The sequence below is a fragment of the Oncorhynchus gorbuscha genome, linkage group LG19, assembly GCF_021184085.1.
Source record: "Oncorhynchus gorbuscha isolate QuinsamMale2020 ecotype Even-year linkage group LG19, OgorEven_v1.0, whole genome shotgun sequence".
NCBI lineage: Eukaryota > Metazoa > Chordata > Actinopteri > Salmoniformes > Salmonidae > Oncorhynchus > Oncorhynchus gorbuscha.
Window position 1 is genome coordinate 47,149,470 of NC_060191.1, and position 27,816 is coordinate 47,177,285.

A 27,816-nucleotide genomic window follows, 5' to 3' on the forward strand; every position below is an offset into this window, starting at 1 on the left:
CTGTCTGGATGGTAAGACTGCCACTACAATAACAACTGGACCTGTCTGTCTGGATGGTAAGACTGCCACTACAATAACAACTGGACCTGTCTGTCTGGATGGTAAGACTGCCACTACAATAACAACTGGACCTGTCTGTCTGGATGGTAAGACTGCCACTACAATAACAACTAGACCTGTCTGTCTGGATGGTAAGACTGCCACTACAATAACAACTGGACCTGTCTGCTGACATACATGACATGTGTTTTATTTTCCTTTGTTCTACTGCTGGCAACGTTGTAGTTATATTGCAGCTGGTCTCTGTGATGTTTCTGACCTCCCCTGTCTGTGTCTGAGTGGTTCTGCCCTTGTCTGGGTCTACTATGCCACTAGAATACCAAGTAGACCTGTACGGCTCATCGTGATTCAAATCACAGCAAAGAACCTGAAAAAAAGGACACGATCAATCGGTGTCAAGTTCACCTAAACTAGACTGGAGGAAGAAACAAAGGAACGTGCTTCGGACATGAGAACATGCATGACTGATCCTTTCAAACTCAAAAGACTGTGTTTACATCCCGAATGGAACCCTATTCCCTTTATAGTGCACTACTTTTGACCAGGTAGTGCACTATATAGGCAATATGTGCCATTTGGGAGACACACATATGGCACACTGAATTAGTATGAGAGGGATCCAACACTTCAGCAGATTATTTTTGAAAGCTTCTTGACCAAACTCTGTATTGATACTGGTATCATGTTCTTCCAGCAACGCAAGCTCTTTTTTCGCTCCTCCGTAATAAATATTTACAAGAAATGACAGCATATCCCCCAATCAATCACACTAATAGAAATATAGAGCTTTTTTTCGTTCCAAGAACACAATGGTTAAGTACATAAAATAGAACAAACATGGAGTTCACACATACTGTTACATAGCTAGAAATATACACATATGGAAATATATTCTGAGGCTATAACAGCCTTCTGGCACTGAATTAGTGCCATTTCTAGTCAGAAACCAAAGTCAGTATAAAAATATCTTCTACAGAATATTGACATCATGGCTCCCCATTAGAATGTGCACATCCTGGGTAGTTTTGTTCTCTTGACACTGATTGGATAGAGGGAAGAGGAAAAGGCAACATCCATTTTCGCCTCAGTTTTGATTCTGGTTCAGTTTGAGAGTCCCATTAGTTTATGATGCAGCTACCACCTTTTGAGTCCATTTGAGAGTTACTTCATTATTTAACTACAGTACTTAACCACACTCTGTGTTCTGGCCAGAATGGAAGGTACACTGTACGATACAGTCTATTGACACCAGACTGTGACCATTACACATTAGGGGTGGTACCACCCTGCAACCTAAATAGGGTGTCAATTGATACATCACCTCTGTCTTTTGAGGAACAATAACTCAGTATCAGTCTTCCAATCTCTAGTACCTCAGAGTTTACAGAGTCTATATCCTCATCTCAGTCTACAGTCTGTATCCTCATCTGTGAGTCGATAGTCTATATCCTCATCTGTTAGTCAATAGAGTCTATATCATCATCTGTGAGTCAATAGAGTCTATATCCTCATCTGTGAGTCGATAGTCTATATCCTCATCTGTTAGTCAATAGAGTCTATATCATCATCTGTGAGTCAATAGAGTCTATATCCTCATCTGTGAGTCAATAGAGTCTATATCCTCATCTGTTAGTCAATAGAGTCTATATCCTCATCTGTGAGTCGATAGAGTCTATATCCTCATCTGTGAGTCAATAGAGTCTATATCCTCATCTGTGAGTCAATAGAGTCTATATCCTCATCTGTGAGTCGATAGAATCTATATCCTCATCTGTTAGTCAATAGAGTCTATATCTTAATTTCAGTCTACAGAGTCTATTTCCTCCTCAGTCTACAGAGTCTATATCCTCATCTGTTAGTCAATAGAGTCTATATCCTCATCTGTGAGTCTATAGTCTATATCCTCATCTCGGCCTCTTCACTGTGCTCCATGCTGTGTTCAGTGGTGCTGATCATGGAGGCTGAGGGGCCCTGGGTGACGCCGAAAGGTGTGATGGCCGGGGAGCGGGCGGCCAGGGGGGACAGGGAGGGGGAGAAGCTGGGGGACATGGCTACTGAGGAGGGGGAGCCCTCGTGACTGATGGGGGACCTCCGTAGGGAGGCCAGATGGGGGAAGGAGGACCTCCCCACAGAGGGCTTAACGGGGGCAGGCTTGACCGGGACTGTCTTCGCCCCGGGGTGGGCTATGGAGGTGATTAGGGGCGGGGGGTCAATGCGAGGGGGTTTGGGGTCCACCTTGGCTTTGTGCTGGAGCGGTCTGCGAGGGTTAGGAGGGGCCGTCTCATCCTTTAACCTCGCTATCTCCGTGAAGACACTTGCTAATGGCTGGAACTGTGGGCACCAGTCCAGAAGGTAGTCCCAGTTATAACTACCCCTCAGCTCCTCGTCACTGGCCACTATGGCTGTGAGGGAGCCGTCCACAGCGGGTTTACCATCCACTGGGAAGGCATAGTCTTTAGGGTGGGAGATGTTCAGCCCCCTCCCTACCCCCAGATAACCTCCACCATCCTCCCTGTAGACAGGCACCTGGCCAGCCGGCAGAGTCCCACTGAGACTGGCCAGCTTCTTGGCCTTGAACCACTGGTTGGCGTCCATGTTGGGCTCACAGGAGATGTCAGACAGCTGGTCAGCGTCCTGCTGGATACCAGAGTCTGGCCCGCGGGCTGAGATGTGTTCCTGCATGGACGAAGAGATGGAGGAGACACGGGGGTACTCATTGATCATCCGGATCTCATCGTCTTCTGCCGCCTCTGCCGAGCCACGCCCGCTGGAGTGGGATGGGTCCAGGGAGCCCCCGCGGGGGTATGGCCCTCCCACACCACTCCCAGTTTGGTCAGAAGTGTACCCTGGTAAGGCCTGGTGGTAGATGCGGTCGCTCCGGTCGGTGCCAGTGACTTTAGTCTCCTCTAGTTTGTGCAGCATCGTGCCGTGGCCAGGAGAGGCTGGAGGTCTGCAGCGACTCTGCTGCTCCTTCCTCTGACGTCTCAGTCTCACACAGAACAGAGCCATGGCGATGAAGATGAGGATGAGGATGGCTCCCAGGGACACAGCGATCACACTGACCAGCAGCAGGTTCATGTCCGATGCCACGCCAAAGGAGGTGTGTGTTACGTCAACGGTGAGGCGAGCGGAGGCCACACGGGATGTCTCCAGAGGGCTGTGGGCCTTCAGGTCAAGGTTCATCACACGGACCTCCCTCTTGGACCTGCTCAGATGATGGACGTGGCTGTCCATCTTCAGGAAAACCACGCCCGTCGATGCATTGACCTGGAAGTAGGGCGAGGGGTCAGCTAGGGAGTACAGAACAATCCCGTCTACTCCCTCGTCCTCGTCTCTGGCTGTCACCTGACCAATGCTCTGGCCCTTCTTCGACCCCTCAGGAACTAAGAAGGAGAACTCTGGGTCGGAGAACACAGGGTCGTACTCATCCTCCCCTGTCACGTACACCTGGACGGTCACCGTGGCAGAGAAGTTCCCTGTGTCCATGGCCAGAGCTACAAAGTTGAACAAGTTGACTTTCTCAAAGTCGAAGGTGAAGCGAGTCCGGACCTCGCCTGACGTCTGGTTGACCAGGAAGGCGTCTTTCCCCTCTCCAGTCTTGTCCAACATGTAGTATCTCAGCTGTCCGAAGACTCCCGTGTCCTGGTCGATGGCGTGCAGCATGGTGACAAGGGTGTTGTGAGGCTGGTTCTCTCTGATGCTGGCGGTGAGGACAGGCAGGGGGAAGTAAGGTCTGTTGTCATTAATGTCCTTCACCTCCACAGTGACTGGAGCCAGCGCATAGTGACCCTGTCCATCTGACGCCTGCACAATGATCACATGGGATGCCTAGTAGGAGGAAGAGAGGGAGAAGGGGAGAGAGAGACAGCAGAGAGAGAGAGTGAGATGGTGAATGCACCAATTTGTAAGTCGCTCTGGATAAGAGCGTCTGCTAAATGACTTAAATGTAAATGTAGATGTAGAGATAAAGAGAGAGATTAATACTTTCTTAATCACTGAAGGGAAATGAATTGCCAGCAGCAGAATATACAAACAGGTGGATAACCAACGACTAATCCAATCTATTTCTATGTCAAACGATTTCCTATATAGTGCACTAGTTTTGACCTGGGCCCATAGGGCTCTTTAAAAAAGTAGTACACTACATAGGAAATATGGTGCCATTTTGGGCACATCCCAAGCCAGAAGTTCCATGGTACCTGTCTCTCATTTTCCAGTGGTCTCTGCAGCCTCAGGGCTCCGGTCCAGCGGTCTACCTGGAACATACCCGTCTCATCCCCAGAACTGATCAGGTACTGCACCTTCCCTACTGCCGAGGAGTCTGGGTCTGTTGCAGACAGGCTGAGGACTTCAGTCCCTGCGGCTGTTCCTTCACTCAGCACCACACTGCAGGGTTCAAGGGGATTTTATCAATCGCTTTTCCTTAAAACATGACATTTGGTCCCCCAGTGCAAACAAATGTAAAGAGGAATTAAGGACATCTAACAAACAACAAAGTACCAAAGTACCTGTACTCTGCCCTGCTGAACGCCGGAGGGTTGTCGTTAGTATCTGTCACACTGATCAGCGCAGAGACAGCCGAGCTCCTCTGGGGCACGCCGCGGTCCGACACGACCACGGTCAGGTTGTAACTGGACACAGCCTCGAAGTCCAGGCCCTCACCGGTCAATACCACGCTGCCTACCGTCTGGAAGCCTCGTCCTTCCAGGAAGCGTACGCTGCTCTCGATTTGGAAGGCATTGCCTGAGTTTCCGCTGGCTATGGTGAAGTCGAAGCCGCAGTTGTCGCGTGACGCGTCGCCGTCGGTCGCCTCTAGGGTCAGGATGGTGGCGCCCGGAAGGCCGTCCTCCGACACCGTGGCTCTGTACTCTGATTGGTGGAAGACGGGCGCGTTGTCATTGACGTCAGTCACCTGGACCTGTACAGTAGCGATGGAGGAGAGGGCTGGTGTTCCCATATCTCTGGACTCTATTACCACCAGGATAGAAGGGTTTTCAGAGTCAAACTCTGCCTGCTTGGTGATGAACAGGGTACCATTGCTGGGGTCGATGTAGAAGATGTCCCGGGTTGATGACATCACTCTGTAGGTGACGCGGCCGTTCTCCCCAGAGTCGCGGTCCGTGGCTGTCACAGTGACAACTGCACTGCCAGCTGGGGAGTGCTCTGCCAGAGTCATCTGGAACACACAAACATGTATTCAGGGATGTACCCAGAATAATTGAGGCATGTTGGACAGGCAGGTTAATGGTTAATGGTATCAGGTATCTGTCTTAGTAAACTAAATGAGGAAGATCGATACAGACACACACACATGGCATCATTACTGATCTGCATGTACATATAATAATTCAGCTAAATCTGATCAAATTCTCATTGTCTCTTATGGCATCATTACACAAATGCCTGCCAACACAAACGCAGATCTTCCAAAGGCTAGTGGAGGCCGGTTAGAGGATAGACTACCTGGTAAAGATCCTGTGTGAACGTAGGAGCGTTATCATTGACATCCTCCACCAGTATGGTGAGGTTAGCTTCAGTCTGGTGTTTGGAGTCAGTAGCCCTGACAGTCAGCGTGTACCAGGTCTTCTCCTCGTAGTCCAGAGGGGCCGTCAGAGACACCCCGCCCCCGTAGCGGTGGATCCCAAATACGCCCTGGGAAGACAGGTCCAAGTGGAGGGTGTAGGACAGGGCGGGGCCTGAGTCCACGTCATTTCCCGTCACCTGGGTTATTACCGAGCCAACCAGAGTGTCTGGAGGGAGAGGGGAAATTGGAGGGAGAGAGAATGAGGGAGATGGAAGGGAGGAGAGAGAGAGAGAGAGAGAGAGAGAGAGAGAGAGAGAGAGAGAGAGAGAGAGAGAGAGAGAGAGAGAAAGAGAGAGAGAGAGAGAGAGAGAGAGAGAGAGAGAGAGAGAGAGAGAGAGAGAGAGAGAGAGAGAGAGAGAGAGAGAGAGAGAGAGAGAGAGAGAGAGAGAGAGAGAGAGAGAGAGAGAGAGAGAGAGAGAGAGAGAGAGAGAGAGAGAGAGAGAGAGAGAGATGAGGGAGATGAGGAGAGAGAGAGAGAGAGAGAGAGAGAGAGAGAGAGAGAGAGAGAGAGAGAGAGAGAGAGAGAGAGAGAGAGAGAGAGAGAGAGAGAGAGAGAGAGAGAGAGAGAGAGAGAGAGAGAGAGAGAAGAGAATGAGGGAGAGAGAGAGAGAGAGAGAGAGAGAGAGAGAGAGAATGAGGGAGATGCAAGGGAGGAGAGAGAGAGAGAATGAGGGAGATGGAAGGGAGAGAGAGAGAGAGAGAGAGAGAGAGAGAGAGAGAGAGAGAGAGAGAGAGAGAGAGAGAGAGAAACAAAGCCATCACCTACAGAGAGATGAACCTGGAGAAGAGTCCCCTAAGCAAGCTGGTCCTGGGGCTCTGTTCACAAACACAAACACACCCTACAGAGCCCCAGGACAACAGCACAATTAGACCCAACCAAATCATGAGAAAACAAAAAGAGAATTACTTAACACATTGGAAAGAATTAACAAAAAAACAGAGCAAACTAGAATGCTATTTGGCCCTACACAGAGAGTACACAGTGGCAGAATACCTGACCACTGTGACTGACCCAAAATTAAGGAAAGCTTTGACTATGTACAGACTCAGTGAGCATAGCCCTGCTATTGAGAAAGGCCGCCTTAGGCAGACATGGCTCTCAAGACAAGACAGGCTATGTGCTCACTGCCCACAAAATGAGGTGGAAACTGAGCTGCACTTCCTAACCTCCTGCCCAATGTATGACCATATTAGAGAGACATATTTCCCCCAGATTACACAGATCCACAAAGAATTCGAAAACAAATCCAATTTTGAAAAACTCCCATATCTTTTGGGTGAAATTCCACAGTGTGCCATCACAGCAGCAAGATTTGTGACCTGTTGCCACGAGAAAAGGGCAACCAGTGAAGAACAAACACCATTGTAAATACAACCCATATTTATGCTTATTCATTTTATCTTGTGTCATTTAACTATTTGTACATTGTATATATATATATATATAATATGACATTTGTAATGTCTTTACTGTTTTTAAACTTCTGTATGTGTAATGTTTACTGTTTATTTTTGTTGTTTTTCACTTTATATATTCACTTTGTATGTTGTCTACCTCACTTGCTTTGGCAATGTTAACACATGTTTCCCATGCCAATAAAGCCCTTGAATTGAATTGAATTGAGAGAGAGCTTACGGAGAGAGAGATACATTTTTTTATTGCTTGTTTCCTTGTGTTTATTATCTATTTCACTTGCTTTGGCAATGTGAACATATGTTTCCCATGCCAATAAAGCACCTTGAATTTCTATTGAATTGAGAGAGAGAAAACAGGGCTTGTGAGATTGTTATATGGGAACAACATTATAGCCCTAGAACTAGCTCCTACCTCATAACATATCCCATTACATCACGTTGCTTAATAGGAATATATTGCAGACTTCTGATTTCTTTTCTTTCTGAATTGGATATTTTATGCAAGAAACTGTAGACTTCAGATGTACAGCAGGATATGAACAGAGGGGAACTTGGCTTCAGAACGACTCATAAAAAGGTCAGTTTTATCACTGAGAACTGCTGAGTGCTGCTAGAGAGAGAATGAGTAAGGATCAGGGATAAGATCTCTGGACTAAAGGTTCACTGTTAAATTGACTGTGTCTCAAATGTCTGAGATTCTTGATATATACACCCCTTGGTCAAAAGTAGTGCCCTACATAGTGAATAGGGTGTCAGTTGGGTTCAAATACAGTATTTCAAATCATCTCAATACTTCGAGTGTTTGCTTTAGCCTGCCTGAAGTGTCTGATGGGGGGGGGTCTGCAGTTGAGACCTGTGGGTCATTGACTTACTCTCTGGTACTCTGATCTCACGCGGCAGAGGGATTGTAGGACTGTTGTCGTTGAGGTCTACGATGATCACCGTGAGGGTCGCCGAGCCGGCCAATCGTGGTGTGCCCCTGTCCGTCGCCGTAACAACCAGCCTGATGCCATGGAGATGATAAAATAAACTGTCAGTTGGAGTTTAGTTCTTATCTTTTATGTTTCAGGTTTCATAACCTTTCATCTCCTGCTGTCTAACATCAGAACCTGTTGTTTCCCAGAGCATGACAGAAATATAGATTCCAATACATAGAGAGAGTACAGGAACAGGGAGAGTATTTATAGATTGAAAACAAAGGTTAGCCCACTGAGGGAAACCACATGTCAGGCCCATTGTGAACAAACACACACATACACATACACTCACACACTCTCACAACCACATCCCAAGGCCCTGCACCTCACTTGGTTTGTGTCCAGATCTCTCGGTCCATGATAGCGGCGGTGGTGATGCTTCCGGTCAGCGAGTCGATCTTGAACAGGCCGCTGAGAGACGACGACCTCAGGCTGTAGGTCACCTGACCATTCTGGCCCTGGTCTAGGTCATCAGCCACCACCTGAACCGGACAGACAGGAAGTCAGAAAGAAAATCAAAACAAAAAAATCAGTCTTCTGATATCACTGGTTTTCTTTTGTCTTAAAAGCAAAGTGTACTTGTGTTTATGGTTAGCCATTTCCAATCTGTTTTAACGTGTAGGAAACAGATTTTTCTGTCATTGGCTGTTGTTCAGCCTTCATTTGCTGTTCATTGTTTTGAATGTTGTTTTGTTTTTGAAAGCAATACAAAAAAATATCAAAAATAATAATAATCTGCCAACACCTGGGGACAGACAGGAAGTCACAAGATCAGAGGTTAGAGAGGAAATCAATCAAAACAATGAACAGATTTACAACAGCTGTGGAACAGTAACAGAACCTGGTAATGAATATGGGACTTGGAACAGTGGAACGAGAGTTTATAAAAGGGTTCTATATGGCCGTGGTTTCATACAGCATAGTATATATACTCAACAGGGACGTTGAAAACACACTGCATTATAGGGACAGGAACAGACTGTCACCTCTCAGAACTATCACAGCAGCACTGAAACGTTCCAGGTCTTCTCTACTGTCTAAGCATCTTCTAGCCCACAAGCTAACACTCCATCCACAGTCAAGCATAATACAGGTGTGTGTGTGTGTGTGTGTGTGTGTGTGTGTGTGTGTGTGTGTGTGTGTGTGTGTGTGTGTGTGTGTGTGTGTGTGTGTGTGTGTGTGTGTGTGTGTGTGTGTGTGTGTGTGTGTGTGTGTGTGTGTGTGTGTGTGTGTGTGTGTGTGCATGCATGCTCGTTAGTGTACCTACCTGTATGATAGGAAAATGATATCCCTGTGCCTCTCGTATGTAGGCTACATAGTTCTGCAGCTGGAAGCGCGGCAGGTTGTCATTGACGTCCTGAAGGATCAGGTTGACCGCCATGAAGGAACTAGAGGATGCAGTTTCAGCCTTCACCACTAGGCGGAGTCTAGGGGACTCCTCATAATCCAGCCCCATGGAGCTCTGTACCCAGATCTCACCTGGTTAGAACAATAACAAGCACATATCTCACCTGGTTAGAACAATAACAAGGACAGATCTCACCTGGTTACAACAATAACTAGGACATATCTCACCTGGTTAGAACAATAACTAGGACAGATCTCACCTGGTTACAACAATAACTAGGACAGATCTCCCCTAGTTATAACAATAACTAGGACAGATCTCACCTGGTTAGAACAATAACTAGGACATATTTCACTTGGTTACAACAATAACTAGGACAGATCTCATCTGGTTACAACAATAACTAGGACAGATCTCACTTGGTTAGAACAATAACTAGGACATATCTCACCTGGTTAGAACAATAACTAGGGACTGAGAACCAATTGGGCAATGGATATTCATCCTTCTCCTATTCCTTATGAGGGTTTTGTGGAGTGTAAAATGTGTTAACGCACTTTTTTGTCAAAATGGGTTTTATATAATATTCCACCCCAGCACCTTACCAGTGGAGGAACTGATTCCAAAGGAGAGTAGGGTGTTGCCACTGAAGATTCTGTAACTGATCCCACTACGGGATCCATCAGGGTACTGGGCCTGAGTCTGCACCACGGCAGTACCTGGAGGAGGACAACACACACCTCACTATCACCCTGTGTTCTATACACACACACCTCACTATCACACTGTGTTCTATACACACACACCTCACTATCACACTGTGTTCTAAACACACACCTCACTATCACACTGTGTTCTAAACACACACACACCTCACTATCACACTGTGTTCTAAACACACACACCTCACTATCACCCTGTGCTCTGAACACACACACACCTCACTATCGCACTGTGTTCTAAACACACACACACCTCACTATCATCCTGTGTTCTATACACACACACCTAACTATCACACTGTGTTCTATAAACACACACCTCACTATCACACTGTGTTCTAAACACACATCTCACTATCACACTGTGTTCTAAACACACACACCTCACTATCACACTGTGTTCTAAACACACACATCTCACTATCACACTGTGTTCTAAACACACACACCTCACTATCACACTGTGTTCTAAACACACACACCTCACTATCACACTGTGTTCTAAACACACACACCTCACTATCACACTGTGTTCTAAACACACACATCTCACTATCACACTGTGTTCTAAACACACACACCTCACTATCACACTGTGTTCTAAACACACACATCTCACTATCACACTGTGTTCTAAACACACACACCTCACTATCACACTGTGTTCTAAACACACACACCTCACTATCACAATTAAATATTATTAATGTATTACAGTATACACACATCACTATCACACTGTGTTCTAAACATGAATTACAGTATACACACACCTCACTAACACACTGTGTTCTAAACATTCATTACAGTATACACACCTCACTATCACACTGTGTTCTAAACACACACACCTCACTATCACACTGTGTTCTAAACACACACATCTCACTATCACACTGTGTTCTAAACACACACACCTCACTATCACACTGTGTTCTAAACACACACATCTCACTATCACACTGTGTTCTAAACACACACACCTCACTATCACACTGTGTTCTAAACACACACACCTCACTATCACAATGTGTTCTAAACACACACACCTCACTATCACACTGTGTTCTAAACATTTATTACAGTATACACACATCACTATCACACTGTGTTCTAAACATGAATTACAGTATACACACACCTCACTAACACACTGTGTTCTAAACATTCATTACAGTATACACACCTCACTATCACACTGTGTTCTAAACATTAATTACAGTTCTAAACATTTATTACAGTATACACACTGTGTTCTAAACATTAATTACAGTATACACTCACTAACACACTAACACACTGTGTTCTAAACATTACATTACAGTATCACTATCACACTGTGTCACTAACACACTGTGTTCTAAACACACACACCTCACTATCACACTGTGTTCTAAACACACACACCTCACTAACACACTGTGTTCTAAACAGACACATCTCACTATCACACTGTGTTCTAAACACACACACCTCACTATCACTAAACACACACACCTCACTATCACACTGTGTTCTAAACACACACACCTCACTATCACACTGTGTTCTAAACACACACACCTCACTATCACAATGTGTTCTAAACACACACACCTCACTATCACACTGTGTTCTAAACATTTATTACAGTATACACACATCACTATCACACTGTGTTCTAAACATGAATTACAGTATACACACCTCACTATCACAGTGTTCTAAACACACACACCTCACTATCACAATGTGTTCTAAACACACACACCTCACTATCACACTGTGTTCTAAACATTCATTACAGTATACACACATCACTATCACACTGTGTTCTAAACATGAATTACAGTATACACACCTCACTATCACACTGTGTTCTAAACATGAATTACAGTATACACACCTCACTATCACACTGTGTTCTAAACATTAATTACAGTATACACACACCTCACTATCACACTGTGTCATAAACATGAATTACAGTATACACACATCACTATCACATTGTGTTCTAAACATTCATTACAGTATACACACCTCACTATCACACTGTGTTCTAAACATTAATTACAGTATACACACACACACCTCACTATCACACTGTGTTCTAAACATTATTTACAGTATACACACCTCACTATCACACTGTGTTCTAAACATTAATTACAGTATACACACCTCACTATCACACTGTGTTCTAAACATTAATTACAGTATACACACCTCACTATCACACTGTGTTCTAAACATTAATTACAGTATACACACCTCACTATCACACTGTGTTCTAAACATGAATTACAGTATACACACCTCACTATCACACTGTGTTCTAAACATGAATTACAGTATACACACCTCACTATCACACTGTGTTCTAAACATGAATTACACTATACACACCTCACTATCACACTGTGTTCTAAACATGAATTACAGTATACACACACCTCACTATCCCACTGTGTTCTAAACATGAATTACAGTATACACACACCTCACTATCCCACTGTGTTCTAAACATTAATTACAGTATACACACCTCACTATCACACTGTGTTCTAAACATTAATTACAGTACACACACCTCACTATCACACTGTGTTCTAAACATGAATTACAGTACACACACCTCACTATCACACTGTGTTCTAAACATGAATTACAGTACACACACCTCACTATCACACTGTGTTCTAAACATTCATTACAGTACACACACCTCACTATCACACTGTGTTCTAAACATGAATTACAGTACACACACCTCACTATCACACTGTGTTCTAAACATGAATTACAGTACACACACCTCACTATAACACTGTGTTCTAAACATTCATTACAGTACACACACCTCACTATCACACTGTGTTCTAAACATGAATTACAGTACACACACCTCACTATCACACTGTGTTCTAAACATGAATTACAGTACACACACCTCACTATCACACTGTGTTCTAAACATGAATTACAGTATACACACACCTCACTATCACACTGTGTTCTAAACATGAATTACAGTATACACACCTCACTATCACACTGTGTTCTAAACATGAATTACAGTATACACACCTCACTATCACACTGTGTTCTAAACATGAATTACAGTATACACACCTCACTATCACACTGTGTTCTAAACATTAATTACAGTATACACACCTCACTATCACACTGTGTTCTAAACATTAATTACAGTATACACACATGTCACTAACACACTGTGTTCTAAACATTCATTACAGTATACACACCTCACTAACACACTGTGTTCTAAACATTAATTACAGTATACACACACCTCACTATCACACTGTGTTCTAAACATTAATTACAGTATACACACATGTCACTAACACACTGTGTTCTAAACATTCATTACAGTATACACACCTCACTAACACACTGTGTTCTAAACATTAATTACAGTATACACACACCTCACTAACACACTGTGTTCTAAACATTCATTAGAGTATACACACCTCACTATCACACTGTGTTCTAAACATGAATTACAGTATACACACCTCACTATCACACTGTGTTCTAAACATTAATTACAGTATACACACACCTCACTAACACACTGTGTTCTAAACATTCATTACAGTATACACACCTCACTATCACACTGTGTTCTAAACATGAATTACAGTATACACACCTCACTATCACACTGTGTTCTAAACATTAATTACAGTACACACACCTCACTATCACACTGTGTTCTAAACATGAATTACAGTATACACACCTCACTATCACACTGTGTTCTAAACATGAATTACAGTATACACACCTCACTATCACACTGTGTTCTAAACATGAATTACAGTACACACACCTCACTAACACACTGTGTTCTAAACATTCATTACAGTATACACACCTCACTAACACACTGTGTTCTAAACATTAATTACAGTATACACACCTCACTAACACACTGTGTTCTAAACATGAATTACAGTATACACACCTCACTATCACACTGTGTTCTAAACATTAATTACAGTACACACACCTCACTATCACACTGTGTTCTAAACATGAATTACAGTATACACACCTCACTATCACACTGTGTTCTAAACATGAATTACAGTATACACACCTCACTATCACACTGTGTTCTAAACATGAATTACAGTATACACACCTCACTATCACACTGTGTTCTAAACATGAATTACAGTATACACACCTCACTATCACACTGTGTTCTAAACATGAATTACAGTATACACACCTCACTAACACACTGTGTTCTAAACATTCATTACAGTATACACACACCTCACTAACACACTGTGTTCTAAACATTCATTACAGTATACACACACCTCACTATCACACTGTGTTCTAAACATGAATTACAGTATACACACCTCACTATCACACTGTGTTCTAAACATTAATTACAGTATACACACATGTCACTAACACACTGTGTTCTAAACATTCATTAGAGTATACACACCTCACTATCACACTGTGTTCTAAACATGAATTACAGTATACACACCTCACTATCACACTGTGTTCTAAACATTAATTACAGTATACACACACCTCACTAACACACTGTGTTCTAAACATTCATTACAGTATACACACCTCACTATCACACTGTGTTCTAAACATGAATTACAGTATACACACCTCACTATCACACTGTGTTCTAAACATTAATTACAGTACACACACCTCACTATCACACTGTGTTCTAAACATGAATTACAGTATACACACCTCACTATCACACTGTGTTCTAAACATGAATTACAGTATACACACCTCACTATCACACTGTGTTCTAAACATGAATTACAGTATACACACCTCACTATCACACTGTGTTCTAAACATTAATTACAGTATACACACCTCACTAACACACAGTGTTCTAAACATTCATTACAGTATACACACACCTCACTAACACACTGTGTTCTAAACATTCATTACAGTATACACACCTCACTATCACACTGTGTTCTAAACATGAATTACAGTATACACACCTCACTATCACACAGTGTTCTAAACATGAATTACAGTATACACACCTCACTATCACACTGTGTTCTAAACATGAATTACAGTATACACACCTCACTATCACACTGTGTTCTAAACATGAATTACAGTATACACACCTCACTATCACACTGTGTTCTAAACATGAATTACAGTATACACACACCTCACTATCACACTGTGTTCTAAACATGAATTACAGTATACACACCTCACTATCACACTGTGTTCTAAACATGAATTACAGTATACACACCTCACTATCACACTGTGTTCTAAACATGAATTACAGTATACACACACCTCACTATCACACTGTGTTCTAAACATGAATTACAGTATACACACCTCACTATCACACTGTGTTCTAAACATGAATTACAGTATACACACCTCACTATCACACAGTGTTCTAAACATGAATTACAGTATACACACACCTCAGGCTCACCTCAGGCTCACAACAAAACAGAATCAAATAAACATGTCCTGTTCCTACCTTTGGCAGCGTTCTCCTGCAGACTGACATCTCTAGCGTGGCGTGAGAAGCGGATCCCCCTGTAGGTCTGTTCTCTGATGTAGATGACCACCACCCCTAGAGAGGACTGGGCTGGGCTGCCCTGGTCCATAGCCTCTACAATCAGAGTCCTCTGGCCCTGGGTCAGTCCCTGCAGCTTCTCTGTAGCCTGGGATGAATGAATGAATGAAAGTATTTTCATCTGAAGTCTCCCTATACAAGCCATCCCTTGCAGGGGTTATTTAAATACGCTGATGAATAATGAAACAACACCTGTATGTCCCCGGTCAGAGAGTTAATGGTGAAGCCCCGGACAGGGCTGGCGAAGCGGTAGAACACTGAGCCGTTGGCCCCAAAGTCACGGTCCTCCGCCCGCATGGTGGCCAGGACGCGGTGGGAGGAGACACTGGAGAAGAAGAAGAAGAATTTTATTTTAATTTTTTAAATCCTATACATGGATGTCCAACTAAAACCTGGGCACAACAGTAGATGATGGCATCTAAGACACACAACAGTAGATGATGGCATCTAAGACACACAACAGTAGATGATGGCATCTAAGATACACAACAGTAGATGATGGCATCTAAGACACACAACAGTAGATGATGGCATCTAAGACACACAACAGTAGATGATGGCATCTAAGACACACAACAGTAGATGGTGGCATCTAAGACACACAACAGTAGATGGTGGCATCTAAGACACACAACAGTAGATGGTGGCATCTAAGACACACAACAGTAGATGATGGCATCTAAGACACACAACAGTAGATGATGGCATCTAAGACACACAACAGTAGATGATGGCATCTAAGACACACAACAGTAGATGATGGCATCTAAGACACACAACAGTAGATGATGGCATCTAAGACACACAACAGTAGATGATGGCATCTAAGATACACAACAGTAGATGGTGGCATCTAAGACACACAACAGTAGATGATGGCATCTAAGACACACAACAGTAGATGATGGCATCTAAGACACACAACAGTAGATGGTGGCATCTAAGACACACAACAGTAGATGATGGCATCTAAGACACACAACAGTAGATGATGGCATCTAAGACACACAACAGTAGATGATGGCATCTAAGACACACAACAGTAGATGATGGCATCTAAGACACACAACAGTAGATGATGGCATCTAAGACACACAACAGTAGATGATGGCATCTAAGACACACAACAGTAGATGATGGCATCTAAGAGACACAACAGTAGATGATGGCATCTAAGACACACAACAGTAGATGATGGCATCTAAGACACACAACAGTAGATGGTGGCATCTAAGACACACAACAGTAGATGGTGGCATCTAAGACACACAACAGTAGATGGTGGCATCTAAGACACACAACAGTAGATGGTGGCATCTAAGACACACAACAGTAGATGATGGCATCTAAGACACACAACAGTAGATGGTGGCATCTAAGACACACAACAGTAGATGGTGGCATCTAAGACACACACCAGTAGATGATGGCATCTAAGACACACAACAGTAGATGGTGACATGCAACAAAGAAGACATGTGAAAGACAAAACAGCACAGATAAACCCTCCGGATGCAAGTCCCCTCCAAACCAGATTCTTCCTTGTCAGACATGGGATTCGAACTGACAGACTTCCTGTTCGCTAACCTGTAGGCTACCTACCTGGAGGCAGAGATGTTGATAACCAGGGGATCCTGGATGAAGAATGGAGCGTTGTCGTTCACGTCCTGTACATACACATTGACCGTGGCGGTGGAGTTGCGTGGGCTGGCGGGGGACGAGTCTGTGGCACAGACATCGAAAGTGTACGATGCGGTTCGTTCCCGGTCGAGCGGCGCGGCGGTGATGACATGTCCCGTGTGCTGGTCAATGATGAACATGCCCTGGGAACCGCGCAACAGGAAGTACAGCACCTGGGATGAGAACAGAGCACAGTCAATTAGATTAGATTACAAAAAGTAACATCACTTTTAATGCTTAATGAAGCCTTCATTAACCCTTTGAAGGTCTAGATAGATGGCTTCCTTTTGTTAGCAAAATGTCATAAAGGGTGGCAAAAGTGTTATGCTACATTTGGCAAACCTTAAGGGGGCTCAGGAGTCATAGGGCTCTAATCAAAAGTAGTACACTATGTAGGGACTAGGGTGCCATTTGGGACGCAAGCCTATGAGTTCAGTCTGTGTACCTGGCTGTTAGACCCTTGGTCCAGGTCAGTAGCAGAGACCTCCAGCACCAGGGAGCCAATAGGAGCATCCTCAGAGAGGTCAGTGGTGTAGCTGGGGCTGGTGAACTGGGGACTGTGGTCGTTGACGTCCAGGAGAGTGACCTCTACAGTGGCCGTGCTGCTCAGGGTCGGAGAGCCCCCATCAAGGGCTGTCACTGTCAGACTGTACCTGGCCCTACGTTCCCTGTCCAGCGGTCTGGAGGTGGAGAGAACACCTGACTTCCTGTCCACACGGAAGTCACCTGATGGGTCGCCTGCTAGAGGAGGGAGGGGGGAAGTGGGAGAAACAGAAGAGGAAAAAGGAAGCGAGGAGGAGGCGAGAAAGAGATGCAGAATATGAAAGGTAAATCTCTCAATTGCGATCAATGGATCAGTAAATTATGAATTCAATTGGATTCCTGTGATCTACAAATAGTTGGATCTTACCTGTGATCTTGTAGGTCATCTCTCCGCTGTCCCCAGTGTCCAGGTCCGTAGCTCTGAGGGTGAACAGCTCAACAGCCTCCATGTTCTCAGGCACCTCCAGACTGTAGTACAGTCTACTGAACGTTGGGGCGTTGTCATTCTCATCCAACATCCGGATCCTCACTGACGCCCGGGCAAAGTTAGGAGGCATGCCACCGTCTCGGGCATACACTGGACAACAGGGGAGAAAAGGATTTAAACAAGGCTTCAGCAGTCTAAAAGTCTTTGTTATGTATTTATTAACTAAACCATATTGTGTTTCTTAGAGAGATTTAAGACAAACAGAGAAAATAACACCAACATGGCCACTCATGTATCCCATAAAATCAGAACTATAAAAACATGGCCAGTTTGGAATGCTGTGGGTTCCTCATATAAAGGGCCAGTTAACTGTCAGAGTGTACAGTTGTGGGGCCTCTCTGTCCAGGGCTTTAGTGGTTAGGATTAGGATAAGTCAGGGTTAAGGACCAGGGTTAGAGCCAGGAGTTAGGCTGAGGGGTTACGGGTTAAGGGTCAGGGGACAGGGTCAAATGTTATGGTCAGAGCCAGTTACCTGTCAGTGTGTATTGTTCCTGTGCCTCTCTGTCCAGGGCTTTAGTGGTGGTTATAACACCTGTAGCTGGGTGAATGCTGAAACCCTCATCAGAGATGCCTCCATATGTCACCTGGCCATTGGTACCTGGCGAGAGAGAGACAGAAAAAGAGAGAAGGAGCATATGAAGTCAAACCCGAATACTATCTGTCAGCAGCCTACACCATCCCCTTGGCCCTTGCTTTCAATGATCTGAAGATGTGAAGGGTCTGGGTAGGTATACACACTGCAGCAGTGGTGGAGCTTCCACAATATTGCTTCCATCTTACAGATACAGTTTGAAAACATCAAAGGGTTAGGGCCAGTGGGAAGTGGTAGGGAGAAGGATTGGAGCCGGCTGTGTAAGTCAATTGGGCATCATTTTCATAGGGAGCTGGGCCGGCAGAGTCCTATTCCATTCAGTCATGTTATACTTTGAGCCCTCTCTACCCCCGGGCACTGACAACATGCGCAAATAAGTGTTGCGGAAAAAAACGATATTTTTTTCTCACCAAAAAGAGCAAAGACAGCAGCATTCCTGTTTTTATTTGTTTGTAGTTGGTTTTGCTGTGTAAGCGGATGGCTGGGCTGCACCGGGGTGGGCGGAGGCTGGTAGATTGTGTGTGTGTGTGTTGTGTTGTGTGTGTGTGTGATAGCGTGCTAACAGAGAAAGACTCTGGCACCATCACCTTACCCCACTAATCACCCTGGAGAGAAACTTTATAATCCTTCTGGGTTATGTGCTCTTGACTAACTCCAGGGGAATGTGAACACACACACACACTCACACAAACAGACACACACACACACACTCACCGTCCCCCAGCACGGTCTTCAATGAAAACCAACTGTTACTGCCGATGCTGATGATGTGAACATGCGTTGAACACATGGAGGATCAACACTTAGAACAAGAGGCTCTGCTGGCTGACACTGAGTTCAATGCTTTTAAAGAAACAGTACAGCAAATATGTAGAAGAACTGTGTGTCGTCATGTGTACTTTGTATATTACTATGTCATAAAGAAAGCCACCATAACATATAGTTTATGATGAGGGCTTTACAGTCATGTGCTTGTCAGTGCTGTATACTATGTATGTAACGACTGAATCTCCTGTGTTAGCCCACTGAGCTCAAGCCTAGCATCTCTCACCTTGGTCCAGGTCGGAGGCTGACACCACCAGAACAGTGGTTCCTGCAGGCTGGTTCTCTGTAATCTGGGCTTGGTACTGCTTCTCCTGGAACCAGGGCACCTGGTCGTTCACGTCGATGACCTGGACAGACAGCAGCTGGCTGGATGAGAGCACTGGCACCCCGTGGTCCTGGGCTACGATGGTCAGGTTGAACAGGACCTGCTCCTCCCGGTCGATGGGCTTCAGGATAGACAGAGAACCTGGAAAAGTAGAGGAGAGGGGTAAGAGAGGGAGCCTGGGGTAGAGGAAAGGAGAGGGGTTAGAGAGGGAGCCTGGGGTGGAGGAGAGGAGAGGGTTAGAGAGGGAGCCTGGGGTGGAGGAGAGGAGAGGGGTTAGAGAAGGAGCCAGGGGTGGAGGAGAGGAGAGGGGTTAGAGAGGGAGCCAGGGGTGGAGGAGAGGAGAGGGGTTAGAGAGGGAGCCAGGGGTGGAGGAGAGGAGAGGGGTTAGAGAGGGAGCCAGGGGTGGAGGAGAGGAGTTAGAGAGGGAGCCTGGGGTGGAGGAGAGGAGTTAGAGAGGGAGCCAGGTGTGGAGGAGAGGAGTTAGAGAGGGAGCCAGGGGTGGAGGAGAGGAGAGGAGTTAGAGAGGGAGCCTGGGGTGGAGGAGAGGAGTTAGAGAGGAAGCCTAGGGTGGAGGAGAGGAGAGGAGCTAGAGAGGGAGCCTGGGGTGGAGGAGAGGAGCTAGAGAGGGAGCCTGGGGTGGAGGAGAGGAGCTAGAGAGGGAGCCTAGGGTGGAGGAGAGGGGTTAGAGAGGAAGCCTATGGTGGAGGAGAGGAGAGGAGCTAGAGAGGAAGCCTGGGGTGGAGGAGAGGAGTTAGAGAGGAAGCCTATGGTGGAGGAGAGGAGCTCGAGAGGAAGTCTGGGGTGGAGGAGAGGAGTTAGAGAGGGAGCCTGGGGTGGAGGAGAGGAGCTAGAGAGGGAGCCTGGGGTGTAGGAGAGGAGCTAGAGAGGAAGCCTGGGGTGGAGGAGAGGAGCTAGAGAGGGAGCCTAGGGTGGAGGAGAGGAGCTAGAGAGGGAGCCTGGGGTGGAGGAGAGGAGCTAGAGAGGGAGCCTAGGGTGGAGAAGAGGAGCTAGAGAGGGAGCCTAGGGTGGAGGAGAGGAGCTAGAGAGGGAGCCTAGGGTAGAGGAGAGGAGATGATGCATATTCAAGGATGGAGAGAGAGCCTAGGGAGAGCCCTGGCCAAAAGTAGTGAACTTAGTTGGGATGCAGGGTGCTATTGGGAAGCAGACTCAGCTGGTCCCTCTCCCTACCTATTGTGCAGTCACACCCTGTGAAAGGTCCCTGTGGTCCAGCACAATTCTGCTAGCTTCAACTTCTACTGCTAGCTTTAACACACTGTTAGCTCCAACACTCTGTTAGCTTCAAGTTTCACTGCTAGCTCCAACACTCTGCTAACTCCAACACTCTGCTAGCTTCAACTTTCACTGCTAGCTCCAACACTCTGCTAGCTTCAACTTTCACTGCTAGCTCCAACACTCTGCTAGCTTCAACTTTCACTGCTAGCTCCAACACTGTGCTAGCTTCAACTTTCACTGCTAGCTCCAACACTCCACTAGCGTCAACTTTCACTGCTAGCTCCAACACCCCACCAGCGTCAACTTTCACTGCTAGCTCCAACACTCTGCTAGCTTCAAGTTTCACTGCTAGCTCCAACACTCTGCTAGCTCCAAGTTTCACTGCTAGCTCCAACACTCTGCTAGCTCCAATACTCTGCTAGCTTCAAGTTTCACTGCTAGCTCCAACACTCTGCTAGCTCCAACACTTTGCTAGCTTCAACTTTCACTGCTAGCTCCAACACTCTGCTAGCTTCAACTTTCACTGCTAGCTCCAACACTCTGCTAGCTTCATCTTTCACCAGTGATTCTTCCCTCTCCGTCGGGGGCCAAGCGCTGCTCCTTGCCAAGAGCTTCACTTACTTACACACACCCACCCACCCCGTTCACCCAGTCATCTGTGTGTGTGGATCTATTCCCATGAAAGGCAGAAACAAAACACCAAAGAACCCCAACCTCAGACTGCTGGGAACCATTAAAGGAGCGATTAGAACTGCATGTGTGTGTGTGCGTGTTTGTGTGTGTGACTCAGTCCCTCTTTTGAGACTTTGATAACACCCACACACACGCACACTATTTGCAGTTTGGTCTTCTGGGCTTTGTTGTGGTGTGTGAGACATGCGTTGACCCTGGCTCCACCCCTCCCCCACTGCCCGACCAATCAGGAACCAAGGAATCCCCTGGTCGGCTGAGGAGATAGAAACAGGAAGCTGTCAAGATCTATCAGGTGTGTCACAGAGAGGGCGGCCATATTGATCTGGTTCCAGTATGTGTGTGTGTGTGTGTGTGTGTGTGTGTGTGTGTGTGTGTGTGTGTGTGTGTGTGTGTGTGTGTGTGTGTGTGTGTGTGTGTGTGTGTGTGTGTGTGTGTGTGTGTGTGTGTGTGTGTGTGTGTGTGTGTGTGTGTGTGTGTATACGTTCATGCCTTGCCCATCTTGAACTGGTTCCAGCAATGCAGAGGTAATTAGTCAGTATAATGACAGTTAATGGCATGAGTTAATCCTCTGACCACCTGGTCTGCTCCTGTCCTATCCTGTCCACCGGCCCAGGCCAGGGTCTACGATGACAGGAGAAACAGGTCCCATCTCTACACATTCTGTTTTGGTTAGGTTCCCATTACACCAGTACAACAGGGAGCTGTGTAGGAGAAGCCTACTACAGATCATGGTAACTGTGGATCCTTCTGGGTGGAGGATGGGTGTCTCCTAACTCTATTAAGGGTTCTTTCCACCTCTGGGCTAAATGGAAATATTAAATCAAACTATGTGTGTCGAGTTTCCCTTTGATCCAGATGAATCCCAGTCAACTCCTGGATTAAACCTCTCTTTATTTAGGATATTTTTTGGTCCAGGAGTAGGCTTAATCTAGGCCTGAGAATTTGCCCCTGAAAGTTTTAAATTTGTATCAATTTGTGTAAGACGACACTTCCCTAGACTAATCCTATTCATAGAAGAAACTAATAGAATGTCTAACATGAGAAGAAACATGTGAGAGCAAGGAAACATCTTTACCTTAGTTCACCTCAGTCTTCAGAACTGTGACTGCTCTACTCTAATACAACCATACATACACAATAAAACACTACGCAAACCAAAGAGACTGGAATTCTCTCTCTCTCTCTCTCTCTCTCTCTCTCTCTCTCTCTCTCTCTCTCTCTCTCTCTCTCTCTCTCTCTCTCTCTCTCCCCCTCTCTCTCTCTCTCTCTCTCTCTCTCTCTCTCTCTCTCTCTCTCTCTCTCTCTCTCTCTCTCTCTCTCTCTCTCTCTCTCTCTACCCATGTGTTATTAGTGACCAGGCTTAGGATGGGATCACTGGGGAGTCACAACGGCTGAAACTATTCCAGCCACTAACTCTGACCATACTAAAGGCTCTGGGGCAAGTTATCTCAGAGAGTACGGAGATACAGAGAAAACAACAAACCCAAAAACTTAAAACAGAACCAACATAACCCCCCTCATCCCTCCCGCCTCACTCTCTCTTTGACGGTTACGGCTCATTAAGGCATGAAATTGAAATGGAGTCAGTGCTGTGCCCTCTCTTTCCTCTGCTCCCAGGGCCAGGTAACGAGAAGGAGAGGGAAGCCCTAATCTCAGCGATGCATTGCAGGCCTGGTGTGTGTGTGTTTGTGTGTGTGTGTAATCTCAGCGCAGCACGGCAGCCCTGCCCGTTGCGTGTCTAGCAGTGTATGTTCACTGCCAGCCACACTCGCTGCGGCCTTCTGCTATGGAAAAAGTAGTTAAACTGCAGCCAGATAGCTGTATCATTACTTACAGCGGTGGTGGTTGTTACAGCTGCAGCAGTGTTGGAGGTGGTAGGGTTTAGCGCTCAGGTAGGCAGGCATACGCAATGTACTGGGGTAACTTCGTTAACTCTGATTCGTCTCTCACACGACATCTCTTCACACGTCCCTGTTTATACTGTTTTAACTGTGCTGGGGCCTGATTATAGGTTGAACATTATGAGACTCTCTCACAGACTCAACCACATGCAAGTTAGTAATATGGTACCAATAGCCTTCTGACATCACACCATGTGTTTACAGTACAGCTGGCAACTACATGATTGCTCTCGTGAGAAAACAATACCGTGTGCCAGTGTTACCGACTGGGTTTGAACTCGTCCCCTGCATGCCACAAGGCTGTGTTATCCAGCTGAGCTAAAGCCTAGGCATTAGCTTGGGGAGCTGCCAAAAGTATTCAGGTCTCAGACTAGGTTACCTTTCCGTGGGCGTGGCTCATCAAGCCACTTCCATCACACTAGGAGTTCTTTAAATGACCCACCAGTATTAGGGTTGAGGCTGAACGTCCCTTCAGCATTGCCAGTCTCGATGAAGTAGCTGACCCGTCTGTTCTCCCCCTGGTCGGCATCTCGCGCCACAACGTAGAGAACCACGAAGCCCACAGGCTGGTCCTCCATGACACTGACCGCGGAAGGCGAGCTAAACACTGGAGCGTTGTCGTTCTCGTCTGTCACAAACACCCTCGCTGTCACGGAGCCCCAGCGCCGCTGGCTGCCGTTCAGGGCGGAGTCTGTCGCCTGTACGACCAGGATGAGGGAGGAAGTAACCTCATGGTCCAGTTCCTGCGCCAGGGTCAGGACGCCAGTGGAAGGGTGAAGGGTCAGGATGTCAGGGAGGTCAGGGTACTGGAACAAAGTAGAATTAAATATAACTTTATAAGTCCAGGGTACTGGAACAGAGTAGAATAGAATATAATGTTTTCAGTCCAGGGTACTGGAATAGAGTCAAATACAATATAACTTTATTAGTCCAGGGTACTGAAACAGAAGAGAATACAGAAGAGAATGACTTTATTAGTTCATCTGCAGAGATATAAATAATTATTCCGCTCTACTCCCTAAACCACTAGTTTATGGGGTTAAGTGTCTTGCTCAAGGGCACAACGGCAGTAAATGGTCTAGTTGCCAGTGAGTACATCTCCAATTTTCACGACCGGTCTGGAATTTGAAACAGCAATGTATCTGTTACTGATGTTTGCTTCTCTAACCTGTGGGTTCTAACCCTAACCTCCTAACCCTAACCACCTAACCCTAACCTCCTGACCCTAACCTTCAAACCCTAACCTCCTAACCCTAACCACCTAACCTCCTTCTGACCATAACCTCTGAACCATAACCTAACCCTAACCTCCAAACCCTAACCCTAACCTCCTACCCCTACCTCTTAACCATAACCTCCTAATCCTAACCTCCTAACCCTAACCTGTGTTAGAGGTCCATCAGCCAACTTCTTGGGCTACAATACCTATTTTGCCAATTGGCCTGGAACCTTTTACTGCCTACATGAAGCCCTGCCAATCCAACACGACTGGTCTGCCAACGTAACCGTCCAAGGGGGCTACAACAACAGACTTCTTCCATCGAGACGTTCCCCCTAAGGCACTTCTGCTAGCCTGCTATCCCCGGCCCGCTAGCTGTCTGAATCGCCATGTCTCCAGCTCGCCTAGCCTCCCACTGGTGCCTATGATCACTCGGCTATGCATGCCTCTCCCTAATGTCAATATCTCTTGTCCATTGCTGTTTTGGTTAGCGATTATTGTCTTATTTCACTGTCGACTCCAGCCCTGCTCAATATGCCATAGCTAGTCCGTTTGTTTCACCTCCCACACATGTGGTGACCTCACCTGGTCTAAATGATGTCTCTAGAGACAAAACCTCTCTCATCGTCTCTCAATGCCTAGATTTACCTCCACTGTATTCACAACCTACCTTACCCTTGTCTGTACATTATGCCTTGAATCGATTCTTCCGCGCCCAGAAACCTGCTCCTTTTATTCTGTGTTCTGAACGCACTAGACAACCAGTTCTTATAGCCTTTAGCCATACCCTTATCCTACTCCTCCTCTGTTCCTCTGATGATTTAGAGGTTAATCCAGGCCCTGCAGTGCCTAGCTCCACACCCATTCCCCATGCGCTCTCATTTGTTGACTTCTGTAACCGTAAAAGCCTTGGTTTCATGCATGTTAACATTAGAAGCCTCCTCCCTTTAAAAAAAACTTTAGCACACTCTGCCAACCCGGATGTCCTAGCCGTGTCTGTATCCTGGCTTTAGGAAGTCCACCAAACATCCTGAAATCTCCATCCCTAACTACAACATTTTCTGACAAGATAGAACTGCCAAAGGGGGCAGAGTTGCAATTTACTGCAGAGACAGCCTGCCGAGCTCTGTTATACTATCCAGGTCTGTGCCCAAACAATTCAAGGTTCTACTTCTAAAAAACGACCTTTCCAGAAACAAGTCTCTCACCGTTGCCACTTGTTATAGACAACCTTCTGCCCCCAGTTGTGCCCTGGACACCATATGTGAATTGATTGCCCTCTATCTATCTTCAGCGCTCGTACTCGTACTGTTAGATGCCCTAAACTGGGACATGCTTAACACCCCAGCCGTCCGACAATCTAAGCTAGATGCCCTCAATCTCACACAAATTATCAATGAACATACCAGGTACAACCCCAAATCAGTAAACACGGGCACCCTCATAGATATCATCCTGACCAACTTGCCGTCTAAATACACCTCTGCTGTCTTCAACCAGAATCTCAGCGATCACTGCCTCATTGCCTGCATCTGTAATTGGTCTGCGGTCAAACAACCACCCCGTCATCACTGTCAAACTCTCTCTAAAACATTTCAGAGAGCAGGCCTTTCTAATCAACCTGACCCGGGAATCCTGGAAGGATATTGACCTCATTCCATCAGTAGAGGATGCCTGGTTATTCTTTTAAAGTGCTTTCCTCATCATCTTAAATAAGCATGCCCCATTCAAAAAATGTAGAAGCAGGAACAGATATAACCATTGGTTCACTCCAGACCTGACTGCCCTTGATCAGCACTAAAACATCCTGTGGAGTTCTGAATTAGCATCAAATAGTCCCCGCGATATGCAACTTTTCGGGGAAGTTAGGAACCAATAAACACAGGCAGTTAGGAAAGCAAAGGCTAGCTTTTTCAAACAGAAATGTGCATCCTGTAGTACTAAGTCCAAAAAGTTCTGGGACACTGTAAAGTCCATGGAGAATAAGAGCACCTCCCAGCTGCCCACTGCACTGAGGCTAGGAAACACTGTCACCGCCGATAAATCCACAATAATCGAGAATTTCAATAAGCATTTTTCTACGGCTGGCCATACTTTCCACCTGGCTACCCCTACACCAGTGAACAGCCCTGCACCCCCCACAGCAACTTGCCCAGACCTCCCCATTTCTCCTTCACCCAAATCCAGATAGCTGATGTTCTGGAAGAGTTGCAAATTCTCAACCCCTACAAATCAGCTGGGCTAGACAATCTGGACCCTCTCTTTCTAAAATTATCCACCGCAATTGTTGCAACCTCTATTACTAGCCTGTTCAACATCTCTTTCGTCCGTCTGAGATTAACAAAGATTGGAAAGTTGCCGCGGTCATCCCCCTCTGCAAAGAGGGAGGCACTCTAGAACCAAACTGTTACAGGCCTATATCTATCCTACCCTGCCTTTCTAAGGTCTTCAAAAGCCAAGTTAACAAACAGATCACCGACCATTTCGAATCCCACCGTACCTTCTCCGCAATGCAATCTGGTTTCTGAGCTGGTCATGAGTGTACCTCAGCCACGCTCAAGGTTCTAAACGAT

General features: G+C 45.8%; 1 protein-coding gene across 1 annotated transcript in view; it reads right to left on the reverse strand.

Annotated features, from left to right (window-relative positions):
* Positions 1 to 241: 241 nt before the first annotated feature.
* The window catches only part of LOC124004732 (protocadherin-16-like), a 222,272-nt gene continuing 194,697 nt past the window's right edge, over positions 242 to 27,816 (reverse strand). Inside the window, exons 13-28 of the mRNA XM_046313459.1 lie at positions 24,467 to 24,830; positions 20,099 to 20,338; positions 18,928 to 19,053; positions 18,336 to 18,545; positions 17,871 to 18,166; positions 17,348 to 17,598; positions 15,938 to 16,070; positions 15,647 to 15,833; positions 9,991 to 10,104; positions 9,305 to 9,516; positions 8,368 to 8,519; positions 7,933 to 8,063; positions 5,524 to 5,810; positions 4,569 to 5,236; positions 4,260 to 4,446; positions 242 to 3,888 (exon numbers count right to left, since the gene is read on the reverse strand). Coding sequence (XP_046169415.1) covers positions 1,957 to 3,888; positions 4,260 to 4,446; positions 4,569 to 5,236; positions 5,524 to 5,810; positions 7,933 to 8,063; positions 8,368 to 8,519; positions 9,305 to 9,516; positions 9,991 to 10,104; positions 15,647 to 15,833; positions 15,938 to 16,070; positions 17,348 to 17,598; positions 17,871 to 18,166; positions 18,336 to 18,545; positions 18,928 to 19,053; positions 20,099 to 20,338; positions 24,467 to 24,830 — 5,490 coding nt within the window. The 3' untranslated portion in view covers positions 242 to 1,956. The remainder of the gene's footprint in view (positions 3,889 to 4,259; positions 4,447 to 4,568; positions 5,237 to 5,523; positions 5,811 to 7,932; positions 8,064 to 8,367; positions 8,520 to 9,304; positions 9,517 to 9,990; positions 10,105 to 15,646; positions 15,834 to 15,937; positions 16,071 to 17,347; positions 17,599 to 17,870; positions 18,167 to 18,335; positions 18,546 to 18,927; positions 19,054 to 20,098; positions 20,339 to 24,466; positions 24,831 to 27,816) is intronic.